The sequence below is a fragment of the Cyprinus carpio genome, chromosome B10, assembly GCF_018340385.1.
Source record: "Cyprinus carpio isolate SPL01 chromosome B10, ASM1834038v1, whole genome shotgun sequence".
NCBI classification, from domain to species: Eukaryota; Metazoa; Chordata; class Actinopteri; order Cypriniformes; family Cyprinidae; genus Cyprinus; species Cyprinus carpio.
The window spans coordinates 6,637,765-6,664,872 of NC_056606.1; the positions used below are offsets into that span (position 1 = coordinate 6,637,765).

The 27,108-nt window shown below is 36.5% G+C and overlaps 1 protein-coding gene across 4 annotated transcripts in view; it reads right to left on the reverse strand.

Moving 5' to 3' along the window:
- Positions 1–3,910: 3,910 nt before the first annotated feature.
- Positions 3,911–27,108, reverse strand: part of LOC109079148 (rab GTPase-activating protein 1-like) — an 81,954-nt gene continuing 58,756 nt past the window's right edge. For all 4 annotated transcript variants that reach the window (XM_042732259.1, XM_042732258.1, XM_042732257.1 and 1 more), the window contains 12 exons: positions 26,906–26,980; positions 26,477–26,602; positions 25,382–25,525; positions 24,755–24,796; positions 24,269–24,397; positions 19,244–19,336; positions 17,577–17,687; positions 17,334–17,438; positions 16,337–16,420; positions 10,381–10,452; positions 8,782–8,979; positions 3,911–5,165 (listed from right to left, as the gene is read on the reverse strand). In XM_042732259.1, the coding sequence (XP_042588193.1) occupies positions 5,043–5,165; positions 8,782–8,979; positions 10,381–10,452; positions 16,337–16,420; positions 17,334–17,438; positions 17,577–17,687; positions 19,244–19,336; positions 24,269–24,397; positions 24,755–24,796; positions 25,382–25,525; positions 26,477–26,602; positions 26,906–26,980 (1,302 nt within the window). In that variant the 3' untranslated portion in view covers positions 3,911–5,042. The remainder of the gene's footprint in view (positions 5,166–8,781; positions 8,980–10,380; positions 10,453–16,336; positions 16,421–17,333; positions 17,439–17,576; positions 17,688–19,243; positions 19,337–24,268; positions 24,398–24,754; positions 24,797–25,381; positions 25,526–26,476; positions 26,603–26,905; positions 26,981–27,108) is intronic.

A 27,108-nucleotide genomic window follows, 5' to 3' on the forward strand; every position in this document is an offset into this window, starting at 1 on the left:
GGGTTTGGAACAACATGGGAGGTGAGTGATTAATCACAAAATTTTCATTTTGGGGTGGAGTATCCCTTTAAAATCGTGCCGTGTGAACACGGCATTAGAGTCAAAGCGGTATTATGTCCCAAAAGCCAGGGTGCCATAATGAAGAATAGGTTAGGACAATTCCAAGGACCCTAATCAAAGAGGGGACTGAACCCCATTAAACTATTTCTAATGAGGGGGACAACCTACCACCCACCAGCCAGATCATGATAGCAATTTATGGGGGCCTGAGCTAATATAATGTCAAGAAGCCCCTGCATGTGGACTTGGAAGAAAGGCTGCAAGAGTTAGGTGCCATTTGGAATCTTCTGTGCAAATCGGTGCCAACAAATGTCTACAATTCCTCCATGTTCTTGCATGTGTTTATGTAAGAATGTAATTCTGGGATAATAGTTGTCTGGGAAGAAAATTATATTATAATTGACTCACTCAGTCCGTGATTAGTAGCGTAAAGTTCTCACCATAACGTTGATGTCTTTAAATATGAGTAGGGTGACAAGATTCTGTCTTGCAGCAAGGGCGAAATTACAAGCGATCTAAAGAATGCAAATCCATACAAATCATCTCCATCAAGAAGAAAACAGTCCCGTAAATCAAACACTGACTGGGGTGTATGAAATACCATGAGATTACATGACATCAGTGATGTTTCAGGAGTTTGATGACGGCAAACTGTAGCCCAGTCATTTGACTGGTTTGGAATTGCAAGAGTGACAAAGTGCTTTCAACGCAAAAGGATCAAATAAAGGAGTTTGGGACGTCTGTGTGATAATGTTTGGGTTTGAAAGGTTTAGTCTAGTCAGTCTCTGGTAATCTACACTTGGGTGGTATAAGTGTGGAAAGAACTTTCCGGGGAATGTTGGTGTTCTATGACAGGCACTAATGAAATGATAGGGGTCCGGTTACTCTCGGCGTCACAGGCGGGATAAAACATCTCTTACGTCACATCTCACAAGGCTTTCACTGATTAATCAGGCTCTTCTGTGGCCTACAGCCAAGGTCTTGCTTTACACTGATCCTTCCGCACTAAAGTCGGGTCTGAGGTGGAAAATGGACCAGGAGCAGACCCATATGACTGGCCTCATGAGTCATGGTGAGGTAAGACCAAGTATTTGAGCATGACAGTGGACATAAGACATGTTGCCAGAATGTAAAAGATCCCAGCTGTTTATTGGACACCTCTCATCTGGGAAAACCATTGCAGATTTTTTCCGCAGCTGTTTCTCGGCTCCATTGGAAGCTATTTTCGATGACTGAGCAAGCATAGCACCAGGCCTGTGTCAGCGAAACCTGGGCAGAGCTGGAGGCACACTAGGGTTGGGTTGAGGTACTTAAGCACTTGGGTAAACGAGTGCTATCAACGTTCCCTCTCCTAACACATTCAGCAACAAGCGACAAGTGAGCTGTGGAGTTTGGTTTCATCAGCGATGATGTTTGGGTTTGTACTGATGCCAGGTAACTCCCAGTAACAGGATTCCCAAACCTGCTAAGCACATCATCCCAGGGTGATAATTTTACAGGACCATGTGCTATTTAAAAACTTTGCATGCCATTCTTATAAACAGGCTTAATGATATTACAAGATATGCTGTAAGACAACCATTTCACTGTGACTACTGACCTATTTGCTTATCAAATCAGTGGTTAGTTTATCCAAGCTGGTTAACATGAAACTGAAATTGGAGACTTCATTGGCGCAATGTCCAATAGCTCTGACATTTGTATACAATTGTTGCATTTCACCCCCTAGTGGCATTCATATTGAACTTTTAAATTGGTCGCGAAACAACCTTACCTTCGGCTTATTCACCATGGAAAAACTAATGATTTTTTTTGTGCATGTAATGAACATATGAGTACATCAACACAAAACAAATAATCAGTGTAAATAATGATTAAATAACTATTTACTCCATAATCATGCATAACCGACATAAATAGTGTTTAAAGTATGTTTTCGTGAATAATACTGGAAATTTTTACCTTGCGATATTAGAATAGCCTACATCACATCCGGTCAGGTCATCAAATAAGGTATAGCCACAGAAGTATTTCCATGCATCCAAAGAAAATTTCTACATATGCATTGTTGGAACTTCACGCAACTATACTCTACATTGAACATTAAAGATTTCCAGTCTGTTGCTTGTTTGTCAGAGATGGTGGAATGGTGACTTGATGTCACGTGTTAATGTTTCCTGACTATCAGATGCCAAAACCAAATGACAAATGGTGCTAATATACACTCATGGTGTGCTGTACTGCTACAGAAAATCATGATTTTTACCTTTATCTCCATTCCGAAATCTCAGATGGTCCAAATATAGGCCTATCATGGTTAACTATCCTTATTGTAGCAAAACCATGTTTAGTTTTTGGTTACTATGGTTTAACTATAACAATCATTTATTTATTTATTTGTTTGTTTGTTTGTAGTAAAACCATGGTTAATTTTTGTAAGGGATAAACGGCTGTTAAAATAGCATTCTTAATTGAAACGAGTAGAGACTGGAGCCGGAAATGGTATTCCTACGTCACGCCTGAACAAGCGGATTACAGCCTCGTTGCAGCTGTGGAGTGAACAACAGCACGAGATCGTCCTCGTCATCGCTTTTTAGCTTCAAAGTAAGGTACACAGGAACGCACATAAACTCCATTATTCATCTAATATTAATCTAAATGACATTTCCCACCTTTTCAAATGAACAGCGCGCAGAGAAACGTGTTCGCACGTTCACGCTGAATTTGCTAGTACATCTTAAATTTTGCGGAGTATGCTAATGTTTATTCTTACGCTATGAACAATGTGATTTTTCTTTATTTTTTCCAGGGTTTCATAACTATTCAGTTATGCCCTCTCTATCATTGATCCAATAACGCTGTTTTCCGCCTTATGAAATGTCAAGTCATACAAAACTGGAAACTCTGCGGAAGTCAAGTTACTTCGTAAGTGTTTTTAATATATTCATAAATATTCTTTCAAGACCCTTGCCAGCACAATAGCAGATTTCTTTATTTGCCATCCAATGAGCAACTTATGTTTGGCCTACTGGGTGAGCACATTAACATCGTTATTAACAAAATTATACAATAATATATTTATCAAAACATTATGCATCTTTCTTAATGTTGATTAATAATATGTTAATTTTATTTAATAAAAATAGTTTTTCATTGTTAATGTCAGTCAGCTCAAGTCTGTTAGATCATATTAACAGACAACTTTTGATTCTAATCGTGTTAGAAAATTCTTTATTCATTTTAAACTAATGCTAATAAATAGAACATTGCTGTAAAGTGTTGACTTAATTCAAATTGTATCATTTGTCATCATTGTACTCATGTTGCAATGTTTAATATGAAAGTAATTATAATTTCGTTCATTTTTTAATTTTTAAATGTGTCTCGTGGTCATGATGATGTTGGGGCAGTCATATATCTGCTGGCTTTATACTCATTCAACTATACAGTAAACTTTTTTAAAAAATTATTCTGTGATAACAGTATGTCTTAAAAATGTAAGTACTCTAATTAGCAAGTAGCATGTTTGAGTTATCACTGATTACACTGGATGTAAATATTAATGCATGTTACGGTAGTTTCCATTTAAGCTGATCAGACCACTGTAAACCTTTGATGACAGTTGTTTAAATGTGATGACAGCAGAGATACTATGTTAATGTTCTATGTTAAAATAATTGAATCTTACTTTTTAATGTTGATATTTTGCAAAAGTGCCATAAGCCCAATGTTGTGAAATCATAAATCAGTCCAGGAAACAGTAATGCCAAAACGTAAATCCTCAATGACTCTTAATTTCAAAAGGATCTTGTGAAAATGAAAACAAAGAACAGACACCAGACCAGAGGAGACATGTTCATAGGTTTATACTGAAACTCATGGAGGTTTACACAAAGCATCCTACACTATTAGCATGTCCACACGCATGTAATGCTGGGTAAAAGGTACATTTGGCATGTAATGGTCAGACAGCAGTTGGAAATTCAGACAAAAAGCAAAACATGAGTAATAATCTGTAGCACAGTACAATTAGGCAACATTAGTACAGTTACCAAAGTTGAAATATAAAATTAATCCAAAAGAAAAAGAAAATGCTATTTACAACCCAGTGCCTTTTAGAACGGCCTCATTTGTCTTCTTTAACAACGACAATAACTCTAGCAAGCCTGATATTAATATAAATATGTCTGTAAGGTGCAAACACCTTCCCCACAGCGAGTCGGTTACACAGTGACTGCCGCAGTTTCTTTACCTCCAGATGTGCCTGCCGATCAAAGCATGTGCTCACCGCGTAAGTGCTTCCTGTTAGTCATGATGAACAGCTACTGTAAAACCTTTCACATACACAAGCAGACTTTACAGATCTGGTTGCGTATGGCTTCGCATATACATAATGCCTATATCCCATCATATACCATTCACTTGTTTTGTTAATATCAGAAGTGCGCCAGATAGTGGTTTGAGGAGGAATCTAATTAAAAGTTCACTGTACAGTGTGCTACCAACTTCCTGTGTTAGTTTTCCTCTGAGAACCACAATATTGGCCAACACATTCACATGACTGTACAATAAAAGCAGACCTCGTACACATGCACACAATCAACACATTTGCCCTCTTCTTACAATAACGAAAATCACGCTAGAACACAAGTTAGTTTTCCGGCAGCACTTGTACCGTCTGTTGACTTTGTGCAACTAGTCTCGAGTAGGACAGCAGATAGAAATGTTAATATCCCCCAGAAGAGCGTTTTTGGTCAGCTACACGCCCCAGTTGTTTAACATCATCAGTAGTAGAAAGACTAGCGTTAAAGCCTTTTTCTTTCAGTAAGTACTTGTTTCAAATGGGGTAGCTGGTACCCTAGAAGGAAGGGGTTTTTGTTTATACAAAAGGAGAGTTGTTTGCACTGTTCCAGCTGTGGGGGGCGAGCCGGATGGGGGGTGATGATGGGGCTGGAGTGTTTCGTCTCTAGATGTGTGTCTTGTTAGACACTCTCTTTGCCTTGAGCTCCTGTCACAGTCTTGATGGAGCTTAATGTCCTGTTGAACCACGTCTTTTTGGCGGCTTGGACTTCGTTCAGAGCCAGACCCAGATGATGCTCCAGATCCTAAAGACAGGAAGATGTTTACTTACTGGGGGCTGTTTCATAAAACAAGTTTACCAAATAAGCCAGGGTTATTTCAGTTAGTCTGACTTATTGTCACTTGATTTGGTTTCCGAAAGCAAATTTTTACCATAGCTCAAGCGGAGTCACTGTGGCAACTTGTGCTGGGAAACTAACCTCTAACCTCTAGTTCCTCTAACACTGACCAATAAGAACACAATGATATTCCCACTGACTTTCTCAACATACAATTACTTGACTTTTATTATCAGTACAGAAAAATAAAAGTATACAAAAAAATACTTAAAAACTGACCAATTAGTACTGAATCTTAAATACTTAAATATATATATATATAGGCTACAACCAACTGTGTTTAATGTATTGTGCCCAAAATTTAATGACCTTTTTTGATATATGAAAGATATTTGAAAACATTTTAACATGGTTGCTACTTGTGCATTCAGGCCCTTTCCACACGGAGTTTCGCTGTATACGCATACATTTTGTATCGTATAGGCATTTTGTCCACACAGATCCGGCGTTTTGGGAGAGTGAAACCGATATTTTCTGAAACCGGGTCCCAGAGTGGATAAATCTGAAAACACCGCCCTTGCGTTTTCGTGTTGTTAGTGAATCAGTATATTTTCTGAAACGATGACGTCATCATCCCACGTCACGTAACAGCAACAAACATTGAAAAATCGTCTTTTTATTTACGGACATTAACACAGATTAATAAATGTATTGTTCCATGTTCGTTTGTATACCGCACACAAGGTTTATGAGCATACTCCAAGTCTTCTCCATTTTTAGTGTATCTCTGTGGCAGAATTACAGCACCACATGCTGGTCTGGCATGTATACTACATCGTTTTGTGTCAGTTTTGTGGTTTCGGTGGACGCAGCTATTTCTTGAGATGAGAAAAAAAAGATTGGATAGGGAAAGCTCTGGCTTTGTGTGGACGTAGCCAAGTTGATCAGCAGTTTCTAACCATAGTAGAACATTAAAACATTACCATCTGAAATTGCTCTTTAAAGCACTAAATTAAAAAGTTAAAATCACTAAATTAAATGAAAAATGATAGAAAATAGACTACATTTTAACTAGTAAGAGAAATACACATTAACTCATTTGAACTAGTAATAAGGGCTGTATTATCTAGCTTACATTTGATTTACAGTTACTGCTATCATAAATTTTACACTTATATGTAGGTTATATGTTTAGTAATCATGCACGCTTCAGCGCTCGTTCACTCGATTGACATTAAAGGTGCCATATGTAAGTTTTTGACTCTACTAAAGCATCAAAATACCATAATATGTTTGCAGATATTTAAGAAACATTCTAAGTTAACACTTGTTTATCTGAAAAACAATGCTACAGTCAGTTATTCTTCTTTGAGAATGTGCGTTCCGGGCCGGAATGTCTGTGTTTGTTTTGGTTTGTGAAACCCGCCCACTGCCAGTTTACCCAATTGTATTTCGGCACCCGGTTTGCCAGTTAGCGGTATATTCATTTAATTCATCGTCAAGTGCGCTCGTTCCTGTTTGTGTCGTCAATTTGGCAACCTGTGTGTGTGTCAAGTCTGAGGAGGAGGGGCCAGGTGAAAAAAACCTCTCCAATATTTTGAATTTAGACTGCAATACCTAGTCCAACCACTCTGTGTCAATTCTACATACAGCACCTTTAAGGGCTGTTCAAGTATAAGCGTGCACATCAAATAATCCTGACTCATTGAACATGGATCAAATTATTGAGATTGCCTGATTTTAAATTGTCATTTATGGAACCGTTTTTGCCCAGATTGATTTGTTAGGTTATTTCAAGTCAGGTTTTGGACTTGGCATCTTTTATGAAACAGCCCCTGGTCCTTTAGCTCACACCTGAAGTGAAATTAAAAACTCTATAAACTTTGCTTATTGGACTCTCTAAAACAAGCCTCAAAAAACTATTGGTACTTATTTATTTAGGCTAAATGTTCAACCTTGTTACTGTGTGTGTATATATACTGTTAAAAAGCTTGGTAATATTTTGTTTTTGTGACAAGTCTTTTAAGCTAACTAAGGGTATGTTTACACAAACAACAATATACTGAAAATGGAAACGATTTTCCTTTGCATTTTAGGTTTCGCATATAGACGACAACATTGTCAATTGAAGTTTTTTATGTTAACTAAATTTATAAAAAGATGTATTTTTAATTGGATGCCAGTAGATGGCGATGTCACTTGTAAAGAAACACTACACGTCTACAAACATACCTATAGAATAAACATAATACACATCTGTATGACGTCACTGTTTTCACACATTCACATTGTTGTAGTTTACGCAGAGATAATAACTGTCGTTTTCAAAAACTTGCACTTTGAAACATTTTCAAATGTTTGCATTTTAAGGCCACCAAAACGACGTGAACGACCATGTAAATGTTTAAATAATTTCCGTGCTCTTTATTTCTCTCCAAATTGGCCGTGAGTCTATGCGCTATGATGAGGAAGCACCTCCCTGCTTATAACGTGTTTTTTTAAAAAAAAAAGCAACACATCTCTAATGACTTGCAATGAAAAGCAGTTCTAAAGCGGCTGTCCAAAAAACATTACATTTTTACTCCATAACATCAGTCAAATGTTTGAAATGACTTCCTTTTGTGATCTGCTGAGGCTTCTTATCACAGAATGAGGCAGAAAATATATTCTATACTGTAATAAAGTCAATTAGCAATGGATTATAAAATACTTATGAAAACGCCCGAGATGGCTTGAGGAACACAGAAAAACAACATATTGTCTCAGTTGTGTATTTGTCTTCATATTTCACCAGCTCAAATGTTTCTATCTGTTTATTCAGTTACAGCAATAGCTGGATGCCTTTGTCCATATAAGGGATTTCCTGTAAAGTCATTTGTTTTATTACTCCTTAAGGAGTCTTGCTTGTGGACTTTCCGTGTGAGGGCGCACTTGGGTGTTGAGAATGAATGAAACACAAATCACATGTTTGACCCTATGTACTTTTCATTTTGAAATATCATGGTTATCACCAGTACTGGTAAATCACAACACCCCTAGTGTAAATGAATGGCCAAAACGCATAAGCTTCTCCATTTTTAGTTAAAAAATTGTGTTGCGTAAACACCCCCTTTTATTTATAAATATACAGTAAAAATAGTAATCTTCTGAAATATTACACTAAAATAACTTTTTATTAGAGTATACTTTAAAATGTAATTTATTCCTGTGCTGCAAAGCTAAGTTTTATTACAGGCACTTCATATGAAATGATTAAATAAGTAACTAATTCAACAGGTTTGGACATTTGTAACATTTTATCTTTTAATGAAAAACATTAAGTGGACTGAAGACTCTGAACTCCCTTTTGTCCATTTGAAGGACATAAACTGGTTAAATCACCCATCAGTGATGAAAGTCCAATCAAAGCACAGTGTAAAAGTTTACTAGTTTTCTAAATAAAGCCACATTTCTAAATGAACACATTGAAAATTGTTGTGTCTGTGAAAGAACTATGAGAAGATGGAAGACATGGAACATCCAAATACTGTACATTTGCATGTATCGTGTGGTGATGTCTGGGATCAGGTAGGTGTTGAGGTACCTGGATCTTGCACTCGGCCTCCACCAGCTGTAGCTTGGTCTGCGCCAGCTCCAGCTCCATCTCTCTCAGCTGGTTCTTCAGCACCGCCTTCTCCTCATCTGTGTCCTCCTCACTGCCCTCCTTAGGAGCGCTGAGCACCTTCAGACGGCCCTCCTTACTGAAGAGAATGCTGCACTTCTCACAGCCCTCCACCTTCATCTGTACAGATGCACACGTTCACCTCGTAACGAGATCACCATGTTAAGCTGATTACAGGCATAACTCTGCTCTCAATATCAGCTGCTTATTAACACTAAATAAAGCCCAGCAGGTTGATCAGGACAATCAGCACAGAGCTAGTGATAATGAGCAGCTTTTTGTATAATATCTTGCTTATTACAAGGCTATCTACCAAATAAATAAAAGACATGAAACTAAAACTTCTGTGTAAGACTTTCAATAGAGTTTAGTGCAGAATGGCATGACTGAGCAGCCAGAATGAGCACAAAATGTGTGTGTGGATTAAATTCTCTCACATGAAATCTGAACAGGATATTTTGAACGTGTGGCTGGTTCTGTCCATTTGAAACCTTGTTAGCAAACCCATTGTCAGAATAATCTTGTAAGTCAAAAGCACTGAGGGAAACTGAACATCAGGTTACAGTTTATGAGTGACCATATCATTATGTGACAGTACACTTGTCGTATGAGTCTGATTAGGTATGCTTTGGTCTGGTATTGTTGATTAGTGATGTTAAACAGTATAATTGATTGTCATTATGATTTGCAACAACTGTGCAAGTTTCTTCGAGATCTTTCTCACATAAAATAATAGCTATATAATCATACATTTATAGCTGTGAAACATTGTAATTTTTAAGGCAAGATAATCCAGGTGAATAGTGTAAAAATGAACTGATAGACATCACCACACTTCCCCAGTTGATTAAGTTAATTACATAATTAAATATGCATTAATTTGCATACATTTCCAGATCATAAATCTGAATAATGGATAAAACCTTCAGAAGACAGGTACAGAATAAAAACGTCAAGTGTGGTGTAAGCGCTACTGAAGTAAAGATTTCTGAGGTGCAGAATTCATTAAAATGAATTATTAAAAGTGTACATTTGAGTTTTTACATTGGTTTTTTACATTATTATGTAAAATTGTTATTGAACAAAATGTTTGAACTGACCAGTGCATAAAAAAGCATTGTTTTTGCTTGTAGTGTCATGCCTTAAATGTTATGTTAGGTTAAATGCTATGTCAGTTTCATATACATATTGTAACGATTTATTGTGAGGACCAGTTCTCACTATTAACTTATTTGCATGCATATTACTAGCATATTGGCTACTTATAAAGCACATATTAATGTCTTATTCAGCATGACCATATTTTACATCCCTTAAGCCACCCCATAACTAAACTTAATAACTACCTTCCTAGTTATTATTAAGCAGCACATGAGGAGTTTATTAAGGGAAAACTCTTAGTATTGAGTAAATATGTATTCCCTAATCTAAAGTGTTACCATATATATATAGATATTTTTTAAAAGAATACATTGCTATATCAAGCCACAATCTGCTGTGTGTGTTTGAGTCATCACTCACCCGGATCTTCTCCAGCTCTCCTTTGTTGGCCGTCTGCTGTCTCTCCAGCCGCTCGCTGAGCTGAGAGCAGATCTGAGACACAAACACAAAGAGGTCAAGGGTCAGAAGTGCTCTGGCACACACTAATAAAATACTGTTCCAGAAGAGGAGAGAGAACAAGGCTTACGGTAAAAGGTCAACAATCATGAGCAGAACATACAATCTTTCAATCAATCTCTCCCATTACAGGATATCACATTCCCCTGGTCTCGATGTAATCCCAGCATCCTCTTACAGTAAGTGCACTTACAGCACCGCAGAGCTCAGGTCAGTAGAGTGCTGACTTTTCACCCTTGATCGATGAGGTCCATGCGTTCTTTCCCAACCTGACATCAATCCTTTGGAGGTCGTTGTTAGATCAATGTGGCCTGAATATCTTAATTTGGCGAAACACCCTCCTTAAACATGCATTGATCAGCAGGGAGGATGTAGCCTCAAATGACCTAATGAAGGAATGAGAAGGAATGACGCAGCCCCAGAATATTCCTAATGAAATATTCAGTTCTAAGCCATGGCTCACTGGTTAAAGTTTTGACATACACATACAGCTAAATCCATAGCCTTAGACACTTGACACAGAATGTTTCACTATTTTCCAGTTTTTCTCCAGAAGTTATGATCAATAAAAACGTCTTTGTATTGAAACTAGAGCTGCCTGTTTCTCTAAACCCCCTCACACAAACAGTCATATACTTGGCCGTCTATTGTTGTTGCAGCTCCTGTAGTTTGTTGTTGTTTTTCATCTTATTCTTAGCTTGAGCTCACCAGAACTCAAGCTACGCCTACGTCATCCGCTGGAATCCCACTCTGTCATCAATGCCTGTACGACAATTAGCGGAAGCTAGAGATTATGATTTATAAAATTTTAAATATGGATATTTTGGATGCGAGTGATTAAATTTACTTAAGAAGGCCTTTATTCATCATATGGAGCGCTTTTTATGATGGATGGATGCACTTTATTTTGCTTCAAAATCTCGACCTCCATTCACTGCCATTATAAAGCTTGGAAGAGCCAGGATATTTTTTTTATATAACTCTGACTGTATTCATATGAAAGAAGAAAGTCATATACACCTTGGCATGAGGGTGAGTAAATCATGGGATAATTTTCAGTTTTGGGTGAACTATTCCTTTAAGCACTAAGCCCAGTGTAGAATTAACCCTAAAAAATATTTAGTGTTTTTTCACGTACACTAGGGTTTTTGAACAGTGACGCAAATTTCATCAGTACTTGCTTTGACATTTTTGCACTAATTAGTTTGTCTACAAGATGGCCTGAGACATTGTTTCAGAGTCGGAACAGAAACAGATGGGACAACAACAAGCTACTGAAGACAGAATCAACAACAGACACCCACATCGACACTTGTTAAATGAATACAAAAACATTTTTATCCATCATAATTTTTGAAGAGAAACAGCAAAGACACTAGAAAAGGATAACTTTTGCTAACGAGCATTTGTGGAACATAAAAACGGACACTGCAATGATCATAGGGCCAGATTTTGCTTGCACAAACCCTCAGTTGGCGTCAAAAAACTACTGTCAGAATTTACTAAAGACACGAAGTGGGAAAATAGCACTGAAAAGGCATGATTTTTGCGACTCAACTTATTGAATATGTATTTGTAGGAGTTTCCCTTTCGATCTGTAAATATATGAGAGAAGAGTATTTAAATGAATCACGCAATGCAATTTAGTACAATTTGCGCAATTATGTAACGCCCCAAAAAATCATGTCTTAAAGCTGGTGTAATTTGAACTGCTATTGGTAGATTGCGCTGGTCATTATGGAAATTAGATGTTGGTCTGTGTTCTTTAATGTGGACCTTGTCAGTAAATCACCCGCAGAATTTCCTCCCATCTGCACTTTTATGGAATTGCGCTCTAAAAACTGTTTATAAGTTTTTAAATTTAATTGTTAAGGTTTGAAGTTTTAAATTTGCTTTTTTGAAGTTTGCGTTGCTTTGTCATGACCTCTATTGGTCACACACACTATTGTAGTCATATTTCATCCCTATAAGTCTGATCGCTTTGAAAAGTAGTAGCATACTGTATGTCTCCTTCAGAAGACATGATTTGAGATGCCATTCATGTCTGTAAGACAAATGAGCCAGATAATTTATTTTTGCTGTTTGACAAGCGAAAGAATGTATCTACATTGAGAAAATGTCTGAGCTACTCATTTAGTGAATAAATATGAATAAATGGGACATATTTTCATCAAACAGACTTTTAATTAAAGATATTTTATGCTGTACTGCAATGTCAGATGTGAATAATAATACAGGGCAGAGACTGAAGGGACTTTTACGCTTTTTATACCTATTTACGTTCTTTCTTTGTGTTTTTGTTAGAGTGTTGTTTTTTCTGTGGATGTTTTTAAGATTTCATATTTGTTATAATTTTTGTATGTGTGTTGATTTCACACCGGGAAGCCGTCCAGCATGATACCTGCAGGCCTTTGATGCTCATTGTGTGTCATCTGGCTCATACAAGCAATAGGAGCGTGAGTGTGTGCGAGAGAGAGCTGGTTCAGCTCAGAGGACACCATTATCATGCTCCTCCATGAATCATGCTGTCAGCAGCCCCATTAAAATGAGCTCCGCAGGGATAGCAGCTCAACTATTTTTACAGAGAAGCTCTCATACTGCACTGAAGGTGCCACTTTCAGACCAGCCTCTCCTCTACAGTCAGATCAACCCTTATCCATATATGAGCATGTTAAACTGCTCCAGTCTGGACATGCATGTTTACAGGAACATATTAAAGGGTTACTCAACCCCAAAATAAAAATTTTGTCATTAATCACTTAGCCCCATCTCGTTCCAAACCCGTAAAAACTTTGTTCGTCTTCGTAACACAATTTAAGATATTTTGGATGAAAACCGGGAGGCTTGTGACTGTCCCATAGACTGCGAAATAAATAACACTGTCAAGGTCCAGGAAAGTATGAAAAGCATCGTCAGAATACTCCATCTGTCATCAGTGATTCAACCGTGACATTATGAAGTGACGAGAATACTTTTTGTACACGAAGAAAACAAAAATAACGACTTTATTAAACAATTCCTCTCCTCTGTGTCTCTCCAAATCAGTGTAGTGGCATTTTGGCAAATCTGAGCAGTATGCAGGCGGCATACGCTCTTCTGTTTCAGCCGGACCACAAGGATACGTTTTTTACGTACATTTATGCTTGGTTTGAAAGAAAACAGCGCATCAGTGCAACGCAGCTGACACAGAAGAGCATACGCCGCCTGCATACTGCTTTTCAGTGAACTACGGCTCTGTGTAGTAGAAAATACCACATTTAATAACATGTTTTTACTCGAAACTCACTTCATATTGTCAGCCGAGTGTTTGAAATAAATCAGTATGATGATGTGGCTTCTTACACAGAATAAGATACGCAACATATTTTATACTATTCTATGCAGTGATAAATGTTGATTAGCAATGCATTATTACATACTTTATTATAATGAAAATTATAATAAGACAAAGTCAGATAAACCATATATTGTCGTAGTTGTGTGTTTATTAGTCACGTTAAATCAGTGAAAGCAGTTAAATCTTTTGTTTATCCAACTTCCGCTAGAGGGATTTCCTGGGTTTCTTCTGTGGGATGTATTTGGAGTTTCTGCATGAGAGCGCCCTCTATCCTTCAGAAGGAGATTTACTACTGATCACAGAGCCATGCTCCACTGACAAGATGCGCATCGTAGCTTTTGCCTAATCGCGATTACGATTTCATTTCGATTTATCATGCAGCCCTAATTTGGGGTTACTTCTGAAAAAAAAAAAAAAAAAAAAAAAATCCTATGTAGAACAAAAAAGACAACATGGTTCGAGCAATGGATTAGTGGTTAGCTTGACTGACAGGCCATGTGACCGATCATAATGGCAAATCTGCCATTTTTTCCGACTAACAAACCAGACCGGAGAGTAGATTAACATTGCTGGACTTGAACTTGAAAAATGGTGTGTACTGACATCTTTCCGCAGTTGAAACAAGATACCTTCTGATGTTAATTCATGTTTATTACTTGCTCTTAGTAAAGAGGAAGAGATGATTGCTTCACACGCTGCGTGAACTGAGCCACCACAGCGATCTGTCACAACACATTTAAGAGCCACAAAATAGTATTTATTGTTTGACTTTCTTAAAATTTGTATAACAAATGGCATGGCTTGTCAGATATAGCAATACTGTAGTAACTAGGGGGGTGGGTCTTTGGGAAGAGTCAATTGGTTTTATAAAATTTCCTGTTCCTGTTCTGCCCTATTCTCTCCATTTCCTGTCCTCTTTCTACTCACCTATCAATAAATGTGGCGAAAAGACCAAGAGTATAGCTAGGCCAAGCACAACAATGATACATTGTAAGGATGAGTAGATTTTTTAAACCATTATTTACAGCTTCATAACTTTGGTCCAGTAGGTCCATTGCAACAAATGTTCCATGGTATTCTCAGTCAATGTGACAATAATACATTCGATGTCAATATGCATCAGAGTTGCTGAAATAATGCCTCCTAAATGCTGTGTTTTCTAGCAACTTATGATTAGGTTTTTATTAGTTCAAGTTTTTATGTAAAACAATGTTTGACTTCAAATATCTGGACAGAGCAAGTTGTGGTAAAGATTTAAGAAACATTGTTGAAGGGGCATCCAAAAAATTGGGAAAGTGAATTGGTTCCAAATGACAAAAAACTGTATACCCATTGAAAACATGTCACATGTCACAATTTAATGTGATTAGTGACATATTTTCAAGCATATTGTGCAATACATCTGAGTGAAACAGATTATTGAAAAAGAAAAAAATTGCATGATGGGTTCTGGTTCATCCATCAACTGATTAGATTAGATGGAGGCAGAATCTCAAGGAGAGCTTTCTTTCCAAACCAAGAAAAATGGAGTTCAAGTGGACTACATGACTAGAGAAATCTGGCCTACGTCACCAGACATTTCAACCAGAAGCTCAGTTATGATATTTTGACTATCAATTACTAGCCCTAAGGTTAAAAAAGGCAGCTTATGACAAACATGTGCATGGATGCACTGTTCACTATAAGATCATTGAGATGCATTAAAAAATGGATAGGGTGAAATTCCATTTCATGCTATTTTAAAATGTTGCTAATGCAAGACTTTTTGAGACAGAGATACCATAATTGCCAGCTTGGATACTGAAATCCACCCTAATCAGTGTGGCAAACTTTTAACTATATGGTTCAAAAGAGTTGCCATAGGCTCCCACAAGAAAAATATGAAAACAAAATATGTGGCCCCTTAAAACTAATGTATTGTTGCAAGTCTGTTTACGGGCTAATGGGCTCCTTTCCTTTAAAGATGAACTAAAGTTACACTGTACAAAACAAAAGTAAAAGGAAAACGGGAACAAAAATAATGGTAGCGTGATGAAAAGGATTTGTTGGCGTACACAAGAAAGTCTAAAAAACACAAACCTTGTGAAGAAAAGAGTATAAAGTAAAAAGAAAAAATATGGAAAGGATTATATGGTGTTCAAGTCCCAGGGAATGCATGAACTTATAAAAATATATTTGGATACAAAAGCTGCCAAATGCATAAAAGTAAAAGTAAGTAAAAAGTAAATTAAGCAAATATTTGTCAGAGCAGGAGAGAACTGTACAGTAAAACTGATGCACATTCATAGAGTGTCTCAGTTAAGAGTTTTATGAAGGTAATTTAATTAGATAACAGGGTGTTTTAAGATGAGATATGACAGAGCCTGGGCCATTTAAACTGATGCAGCCATAGTGACCTAATGGATGGATATTGGACTTCATTATAGTGATAGAAGGCCATTAGAATCAGAATGATCTCAAACAGAGACAGCAGACTATGCTTCACTGAAGACTCAAGGTGAGTGAGTCAGTGTGTGTGTTCACCTGTTTGTATTCTCCAATGATGGAGCTGTTTTTCTTGATCTCAGACTCAGATTTATCCAGTTCTCTCCGACACATCTCCTTCAGCTGAAAACACAAATGCAGAGCCCAAGTTAAAAACTCTGCCACTTTTTCTCCTCAAAAGAAATCAGTCATATCATAACCACACAAACCACAATTTTCATGGTAAATGGTAAATGTGACTTTCTGATTGGTGGATCTTATTTGAGGATTATGGGTAGTGTAGTCCTTCACTGGGAATTTGCAAATTAAACTTTTTGTTGTTGTTAAACAAAGCTGAAATCATTGGCACTTAGTAGCTACTTCTGATGCACATGCATAGTTTAATTTGTTATGTGTGTGTGTGTGTGTGTGTGTGTGTGTGTGTCTGTATATATATATATGTGTGTGTGTATATATGTTTTACATATATTTTGCTTTCAGATTATTGAAAAAAGACAATTTATTTTTAATAATATTTTTATACTATTAATTATATATATTATACTGATTATTATACTTATATTATGCATTTTACATTTTAATGGGAAAGGACAGTAGAAAAAGAAACCAAGAATAGTTCAACAGACATTCTAAAAGCCTTTCCACGTATATTTTGCTTTCAGGTAATGTGAAAAAAACAAACAAACAAAAAAAAATTAATTATATTATATTTTTTATTATTTATTATATTGATTATTATACTTTTATATATATAAATGAGTGAATTGAAGTGGACAGTGAAGTAAAAGAAACCAAGAATAGTTCTTCTGAACACCTTCAATATTGTTTAAAGAGTATCCCTGGATGCAACTCAAAAAACTGGTTAACAGAGCAGAGCTGGAAACCAGGCAGAGGGTGACAACTTGAAGCTAAAATTAAAGACAATCTCAATTTGTTGTTCAGTACACAATGTGTGTTATGTCATAGCTTTATTTCTGAAATACTATTTACTATTTTGAGCGTTAGTGAGTTTTGGCTGGTGTTGGAGGTGTCTGACCTGTGCAGACTCTTCCTCCAGTCGTCTCTTCTCATCTTCAGATTCCACCAGTTTCTGTTTAGTGATGAGAAGCTCTTTGTTGAGTGCGTCAGATTTCTCCTCAGCCTAAGGGAAAAAGGACATGCTGTGTTTTACTACACATACCAGAAGCCACAGGCATGTGTGAATGTCAGGAACTGCTAAAGCTAGACCTGCAATGAGGACAAATGTTGAAAATAGCGTCAAACTGTCTAAGAGACTCACGTTGTCCAGGTCTTTCCTCAGGGCGATCTTACTGCTGACCAGCTCGTGAGCCAAATCGTCATTTTCTTGCTCCAGACGCATGTTAGCTTCCTGTAGCCGCCGGTTTTCTCTCTACAGAGCAGACACAGTGTGTGAGTGTGTGACTCTGTCACTGTCTCGTGACAGTCACTATAATGGTTAACTGTGCTGGGAATATGAGGACCCTTGGAGAAGAAACCTGATTAAAAATTGACCAGTTAGAGGGAAATATGTCAGAAAGCAATTAACACACTGACTGGACTCTCAGTCCTCCGGCTATTGTACTAAAAGACACTCGGCTTGTTAAAGAGAGAGTGTGTGTTTGTATTGTGTGCATGTGTGTGTGTTAATGCCATACATACACATACATTTTTATGACCTTCTGTATTTAAGTGATGCAAATGACTAAGTTTAGGTAATGTAACAAATGTGTAATGTCAGTAAAGAAAATGTACATTTACAGACCAGGACTGAATTCAAATGTAATTTAGTTAATGTAATGATATTGTTGATAATACAATTATTAACATTACAGAGCTAAACAACACCAGCACATTTTCCAAAGCTGTGGGGTATAAAACACTCACTCTAAATTCAAGATTTATGCATTTGAATTGCATATAAAATTTCTGTCCATTTGAATTACACACTTTTAATATAAATTGAGTTTATATTTCAAATTTCAGACTTTTCTTCTCAGAATTGTGAGTATACATCACACAGGTCAGTGTTAATATATCATAATTCTGATTTTCTCAACAACAACAAAAAAAATAAGTATGAATTGTGAGATTAAAAGTCAAAATTATTATAATTTTTTCATAATTTTTTTTAATTCCATGGTGGACTCGTGCTTCCATAGATTTCTGTAATAAACCAAATGTGTTTTACATTTTTTAGTTTGTTTATTATTTAGTTGCTTAAGACTTTGTAATCTAAATGGATGAAAATGTTATATGCAATTCAAATACATAACTTACATAAATACATACATTAATTTTGGCCTAAATATTTTCGAGAATTAGTATTTAAAAAGTAAAGGGAAAAAAAGGACTAATATGACAAATTGTTTATTTTTAATGTATAATTTTTTATGTACTTCAATTTATGTCACTCTAATTGTGATCTTGAATACTTCTGAGGGGACTTCAAACAGCATTTTTACTGAAGTGAACTATAGAACCCTATAGATGTGTGAAGTGTGTGTGTGTGTGTGTGCGTGTGTAGATGTTGAACTGACTGACAGTTCCTAAATGATCAAGGTCATTCCTCGTGAGCTGGGCTCAGGCTAACAGTTGACTGGCAGGCCGCTGTTATCAGGAATCCATCTGGTCAGATTTTCATCATCTCTGAGCTCAGCGGTGACCTCGTCTCACATCACTGCTCATTATAAGCACAAAGCACATATGCTAATAGCACGAGATACAGGATAGGCTCGGAGGAAAATGAGTTCCAGCTCAGCGCAGAGGAGAAAACTAGCTCTGATTGAGAAGGAGAACGAAATCTTAGCCAAGATTAAACGCATACGTGGAAACCCACGCGCGCTCTAATGGATCATGTAAATATTCATATGCACATAGTCATGAATGCAGATGTGTAAAAAGAGATGTGTGCTCTCACACGCCCAAACAGACGCAGGATAAATCTACCTCATATCTCTCGATGGGCGCCTCCTGCTGTTCCTGCTGCTCTCGAATGGTGTGGTATTCCTTCTCGTACTTCTTCAGCTTCTTCTGACTGATCTGTGGCATACAAACATACAGAAGGTACTGACACAGATGTGGACAAATCCACATTCTAACAGTAGGTGATGCTCACCACTGTTATCCCTGTACACAAAGTGCTTTTAAACACTACTTTATTAGCCATCATACAGAAGTAAAATTGAAAATGCCATCAAAAGTTTCCTTCAGATACACATTCATATAACCATAACAGCAGATTTTGTTGAAAGGTGATGAGTTTGCAGGGACACAGGACAGTGATTGGCAAGAAGAGTATAGCCATGTTTAGCAAGGCTAAGGCTAAAAATATTAGCGCTTATCTGTCTAAAACTAGTCTAAGCTTTAAACAGTACACACATGGATCATCTGGTGCATTTTCAAAGTCAAATACAGTAAAGTCAAATACTAGAGGTGGGCAAAATAACCAAAATCTTATATCAATATTTAAGTAATTGTATTTCAAAATAAGATTATTTATCATAATATAGTTATTTTCCCAGGAAATACGTTTTTTATAATGCATGGACATTTTGGATGACACTGACATTTCACATTTCTCAATACCAATGTTGATACAAAGGCAAAAACTAATACTAGTCCAACTGATGTGAATACAAAAATATTAAAAATGTTCAAACTTACTGAAGACATTTAACCATAATTATCTAAGAAAAAAGAAATTAATACAAAATTATAGTACAAATAATTACTATAAAACAAAGATACAACTTAAATAGTTTATTTTTAAATAAATAAATAACAGTCCAGAGTCAAGTTATTTTTTATTAATTTTAATGACATAGGCAGAAATTCCTAAAGATTCCAGTTCAGTTTTTATGCTGTTCTGACAGGCAGCTTTTTGTACATGCAAGTCATCAAAAAAACAAAACAAAAAACAAATATAAATACCAAAAAAAAAAAAAAAAAATACCTGTCAGAACATCATGCAAGAATGGAATTGAGTTCTCTTTCACGTCTTATTGCATTTAAAACCACTTGAGAGTCGATTTTGACACAAGTTTATGTGATTTTGAGTTATTGATTTGTTAATTGAGGAAAGCTGCAATAGATATGACTATCCAAAATCTCTACTGGTTGTCAGATTTATAATAATGATTTATCAGGTATATCACCCACCAAAACAAGATTTTAAAGGGATAGTTCACCCCAAAATGAAAATTACCCCATGATTTACTCACCCTCGAGCCATCTTAGGTCTACAGTATATGACTTTCTTCTTTCAGACGAATACAATTGGAGTTACATTTAAAAACATCCTGGTTCTTCCAAGCTTTATAATGGCAGTGGGTGGGTTTTATTTTTCAGTAGTCCAGAAGAAGTCCAATAAACCACATCCAATAAGAAACATATCCATATTTAACATTTTATAAAAAGTAATGTAAAGCTTCTGCTAACTGTCACATGCATGTTCACGATAAAAAGCTGTTCCCTGAGGCGTGTGAGGCACTTTTTATTATGGATGGATGCGCTTTATTGGACTTCTTTTGGGCTATTGAAAAATAACATCCACCTACAGCCATTATAAAGCTTGGAACAGCCAGGATGTTTTAAAATATAACTCTGATTGTATTCATCTGAAAGAAGAAAGTCATATACACCTATGGCTTGAGGGTGAGGAAATCATGGGGTAATTTTATTTTTTTTGGGAAAATATCAAATTGCAGAATCTAATCGTATTGGCTGACACGAAGGTGTTGGTTATTTCAAGAATCTGCTCTTTTAAGGTTTTATGACTTCTAAACTGCGAAAGGACCTGACTTGATGCCAACAGCAATAAAGCTGTGATTTAGATTTGCTGTGTACCAGTTCATCTATCCAAATGCAACAAGCCTAACTGCGAATTCATTTAACAGGATTTCTGTTCATGCACTTCCCGCACTCTGGACCCAAACACACAAGCCGTGCCACATTTATCCACCTGCAGCTCAATACTACCCCATTTTCATCGAATGACCCAATTTCCGAGACTGAGTGTGTTTTGTGTGTACAGCACCAGTCATTTCTCACCAGAACACTGTGCGAGAGCCGCAGGTGCGTGCGTGTTTGTAAATGAGCTCTATTTAGCACTGCACCATATCTGACTAGCTCTAGGACACACAACCGGCTCTGTTCCATATTTAATCCGTAATGCTCCCACAGATGAAATGAGATCCATATAAAAGCCCTCAATGTCAAGAGTAGTTCATCAGTCAGTGTGTTTTCAGCGACACTCGGGGGAACAATTAGGCCTGGGTGCAGTGAAATGAAGTGTGTGTCGCAGTGTGTAAAAGCTCTTTTGATCGTGACTGGTGTGTGGTGTCAGTTAAACTGAAGAAGGGGCCGTGGTGGGCTCCGGATTTTCTGACGCTGGGCCTCTCGTATTGAAATAGCACACAAACACACCCAGACTCAGTGTTGTGAATGAGGAGAAGAGAAATAAAGGTTAGTTTGTATTTGGAGGAAATCAAGTGAGAGCTGCAGGAAACTCAATCTGTCATGTTTTGACGGCGATGAGGAACTGATACATCAATCAAACATAAAGTGCACAGGCTGACAGACAGATGCAGTTTGGTGTTCAAAAGTCTCGGTCCACACTAAAAATATTTCATTTTAAGAGTCTTTTCACCCAAAAAACTCAATGGTTGCCATTACATTTGAGTTTACATTTGATGTGCTCTATGTATGAGTGTTGATCAATGTTTATGTAACTAAATTAAATTTGTTAATCATATAATGTGATCATCTCTTCGTAGAAGCCTCGGATTACACCGCTTGATTCATAAGGATTTTTATTTTTATGATGTCTTTATATACTTTTTGATATGTAAAAATTTTGGTTATGTGGGCTTTCAACAGCTGAAAAAAAAAAAAGCTGAAAAAAAGTATGATGTATGTTTGAAAGATGAATTAAGTTTGTGTGGGTTTGGAACAACATGAGGGTGAGTAAATGATGACATAATTTTTTATTTGTTGGTGAACCAGGGTTAAACTACTAAAAACGTTGTTTATTTAAAAATTAAGTTGAAATAAAACTGAATATAAACATTAGACGAAAATTAGAAATGTCGTCCTGGCAACTAACTTAAATATGTTGAAGCATTCAAATACTGATTGGAAATAAATAACTAAAACTTAAACTTAAAACTTATAACAAACTAATAAAAATAACAAAAGCACCATAAAATGACTTAATTTAACAAAGATTTAAATTGAATTAAAATATTTATCTAAAAAATGTATTATTATTCATTTGAATTATTTTATTCCAACTTTTCACTGATTTGTTATGCTCATACATAATCTTATGAAAAAAAAACTATAATTAATAAAAAAACAATTAAATGGAGATGTGTAAATAACATCTGGTAGATCTGAACCAAACATGAGGAACAGATGCTGTAAATGATCAAAACAGAAACCAAGGACTCTTTAGTATCATGGGCCTTTCTTACTCCTGTAGTGTCCTCTGCTGGCCCATCCAGATAATAACATCAAGACTCTTTATGAACCATTAAATGTGAAAAATAGCAAGTCGCAGATAAATGGTCTATTCACACAAACAACCTTCAGTCTAAATGAAAATCACATTCACACCAGTACAACTGATGGTACAAACACACCACTCAGCTGCTCTGCCGCCCAGAAGAAGTGCATTTAAGAGTTCAACTCACATCAGTTCTTGGTCCTACTGCTCCATCTCCTGTATCATTTTCTGTGAACTGTCATGCTATCATAATCGTTGCATCAGTCATTTTTATGATGGAGATGAAAATGTTGTCACTCCTCACTTTTTGCACTATACACTTGCTTACATTTAAAGGTGCTGTATGTAAGATTTTGACTCTACTAAACTATAAAAATACCGTTATATGTTTGCAGATATTTGAGAAACATGCTAAGTTAACATACTTGTTTATCTAAAAAACAATGCTACAGTCAGTTATTCTCCTTTGAAAATGTGCGTTCCGGGACGGAATCTCTGACTTTGTTTTGGTTTGCGAAACCTGCCCACTGCCAGTTTATCCAATTGTATTTGCCAGTTGCCAGTTGGTGGAAAACACAGCGTATTACATTTTATTCATCGTCAAGTGCGCTCGTTACTGTTTGTGGCAGCAACCTGCGTGTGCGTCAAGTCTGAGGAGGAGGGGCCGGGTGAAAAAACTCTGTCCAATATTTTGAATTTGGACTGCAATACCTAGTTCAACCACTCAGTGTCAATCCTACATACAGCACCTTTAAGGCCTTCAAAAACAAATAGTAAACAATAAATAAAATACAACAACAACAAACTTGCTAAAAATATTCATCCTCAGGTCATCTAAGATGTAGATGAGTTTGTCTTCTTCAGAATAGATTTGGAGAAACGTATCATTACATCACTTCCTCACCAATGGATAATCTGCAGTGAATGGGTGCCGTCAGAATGAGAGTCCAAACAGCTGATAAAAATCTAACAATATTCTACAAGTGATCCACACAACTCCAGTCCATCAGTTAATGTCTTTAACATATCTGGACTGTTTTCACTTTTACACAGTGCTTGAAATTTGCATATTTCTCTTCTGATTCAGACCTGATGACACTTTTACCGGAAAAAACAATATTATGGATAGAGAACTCATATTTTAGCCAGAAACATTGATCTGAAGTTAATTTATTTTAATGACACATTTGTTTCTTGACATTCTTTGATGTTTTTATCAGCTGTTTGGACTCTTGTTCTGACGGCACCCATTCACTGCAGTGCATCCATTGCTGAACAAGTGATGCAATGCTAAATTTCTCTAAATCTGTTCTGATGAAGAAACAAACTCGTCTACATCTTGGATGGCCTGAGAGTGAGTACATTTTCAGCAAATTGTCATTTCAGAGTGAACTATTCCTTTCCTGATCATCACATTAAATACTCCACAGACATCTCAGTTGGAATTAAATAAACAGCCTGGTTACCTTCATGCTGCATGCTAGCTCCATGAGCTTCTTGGCGTTCTCCTCAGAGCGATAGCGTTTGGGCACTGGCACTCGAAAGAACTTCAGCGCGCCCTCAAAGTCCATCTGCAGCAGGTCATCTTTAGATGTCTGTGGATAGACAGAGAGCTTTTAAGAAAGTTTCAAGAGGCAGACAATACTGCTCTCTCAGTTAATGATGCTCTTTTCTGCTGTTGAGGTGTGATAGTGGTACACCGTCTCTCTTCCTACAGGGCTGAACAGCAGAGATTCACCAGGTAACATCTGATCACGCTGTACTGTAGCTGCCGATTATTAGGTGTGCCAATTATGTCTAACATCCTTGTAATAGCTGTAACCATGGTGATGAGGCATGGGTGATTTGCAGGTTAATTTTCAGGAAACAGCACCGGCTTGCATATTTATTATATTTCCTTGGTGAAACATATGAGGAAAAGATGAAAAGATGCAACTGAGCACTTTCTTTACCTTCAATAATGCAAGGGCCACGTTGAAAATGACACTGATGCCCTGAAAGAAGAAAAAACAAGATTGTAAGAAAAAAAAAACCCACAAATCTCAATATCAAAATATATTTTCATGCCCATGTCACATAAGTTTTATTATATTAGCTAAAATATTTTCCAAGACGGAATTTTGAACTCGGAATGAATTTTAAATCATTTTTGGTTTGACAAACTGGCAATTTATTAAATGTGTTAAATTTTGCAGCCATCATCTATAGGTTTATTCTTTTGTTCTCAATATTTACATCCTGTTACATCAGCCATATCCTTAATGACATCATTCTGCAGGAAGTGGCATATTTTTGATGGGAAAACATCATTATCTTTAGGAATCAGCATATTTTTATTCTGTGCTGATTTGTGATTATTATTATTTGATATCAGTGAGCATTTGCATTAGATTTGATTTTTTTGGTGATATCAGTTGGTCTATCAGTTACATTGGATGATGAGAGATTGTTTTTATTTATAAATATAAAATGTATTGCTCAAGGTAACAGTCCTAAACTATGAATTAACAGGTAAACTAGGCAAAGAAAACATCATAAAAATATATTTGAAAAGAAAGCAGGTAAGAATGAAACGTTACCTCACACAGCAGAAGGTCTATGATGTGAAAGACCATGTAAAGAGGGAACTTGGCTGTGAAGAGCGTGAGGAACCACTGGGAGGCGTACATGTGCGCTTCCAGACCCACATTCAGGAAGTGTGCGTACAGGTCTGGAATGTATTCCTGCAACACACAGAGGCAGAAGACAGTTGTGATAATACGAAATGATAATATAAAATGTTTCTTGAACAGTAAATCAGCATATTAGAATGATTTCTGAAGGATCATGTGACACTGAAGACTGGAGTAATGATGCTGAAAATTCAATTCAGTTCTTTCAATTTGTAATATTTAGCAATATTACTGTTTTTACTGTATTTTTGTTAAATAAATGCAGCCTTGGTGAGCATAAAAGACTTTTTGTTAATGCTTTAATTAGCAAATCTCACAGAATCCAGACATTTGAATGGTAGTGTATGAGTATTTTGTCATGTAAGACAAGCTGATTTTCCACAAGATAAAATACACTTACATTCCACATACATTAATAACACATTTGTATTCTTCAGTGCAATTTATCTTACTTTATATGACAAAATATATGTGTCAGAGATTATTTCTTCAAGGGAAAGTACAGCCTATTTAGTGATTCAAAGGGATAGTTCACCTAAAAATGAAATTATTCACTCTCAAGCCATCCTAGGTGTATATGAATTCTTTAAAACAAATATAAAGCTCTTCCAAGCTTTAGAATGGTGGTGAATGGGGTTTGAGATTTTGAAGCTCAAAAAAAGTGCATCAATCCATCATAAAAAGTGCTCCACATGGGGTGAAGTGAATCGATGCATTTGTGTAATAATACACTTTTTTGGGGCTTCAAATTCTTGATTCACTGCTATTATAAAGCTTGGAAGAGTCAGGACATTTTTTAATATAACTCCAACTGTATTTGTCTGAAATAAGAGTCATATACACCTAGGGTGAGTAAATCATGGGGTAATTTCATTTTTTGGTGAACTATCCCTTTAAATAGAACAATTGCTTATTTACTATCTGCCTTTATTTTGTTCTTTTACATAATCTGTCATTGTTTGTAATCAAACATGTGAACTAATATTAGTTTCTACCACTAACCTGCATGAGCCTCTCCAGCTGGAAGAACTTACAGTGCAGGTCTTCAAAGTTCTGCTTGAAGAGCTCCCTGAGACCGTATTCAAACATGATCTTGACCAGCACGCTGAACGCCTGCTCCTCTGGCATCTACACCACAAACATTGATCTACTAACACCACAGAGCTTGATCGCAATCACATCAGGCTGACAATATCGCACAACAGGGAATCTCCACTAGATGGCACTGTCTCAAATCTCAAAGGATGATGTCATATTAGTTCAAACCAAGTGGACAATCCAGTCTGGGTGCAAGCATCAATGGCCATTTAAATGCAACAGTGTAGTTTTGACTATTTTGCAAGTGCAAGTATGCACATATTCATTATATTAAACGTAAAATGTAGACATTATTGGTTTAACCACTTTGCTTCAGGAGTCTGTGATACTCACGTGTAGTAGCAGCACAGCAGCAAGGAAAGACTGTCCTTGACAGTAACCGATTTCTTCATCATACACAGAATATGCCTGCAGGATGGAAGATACAGTTTCAGTAATGCATAAAAATAACTGCTTATTAAAATATAATAAATGAATCATTCTTGGTAGAAACATTCTCTCAGCTCTTTTAATCTAATTTGTCCTTTCACATATTC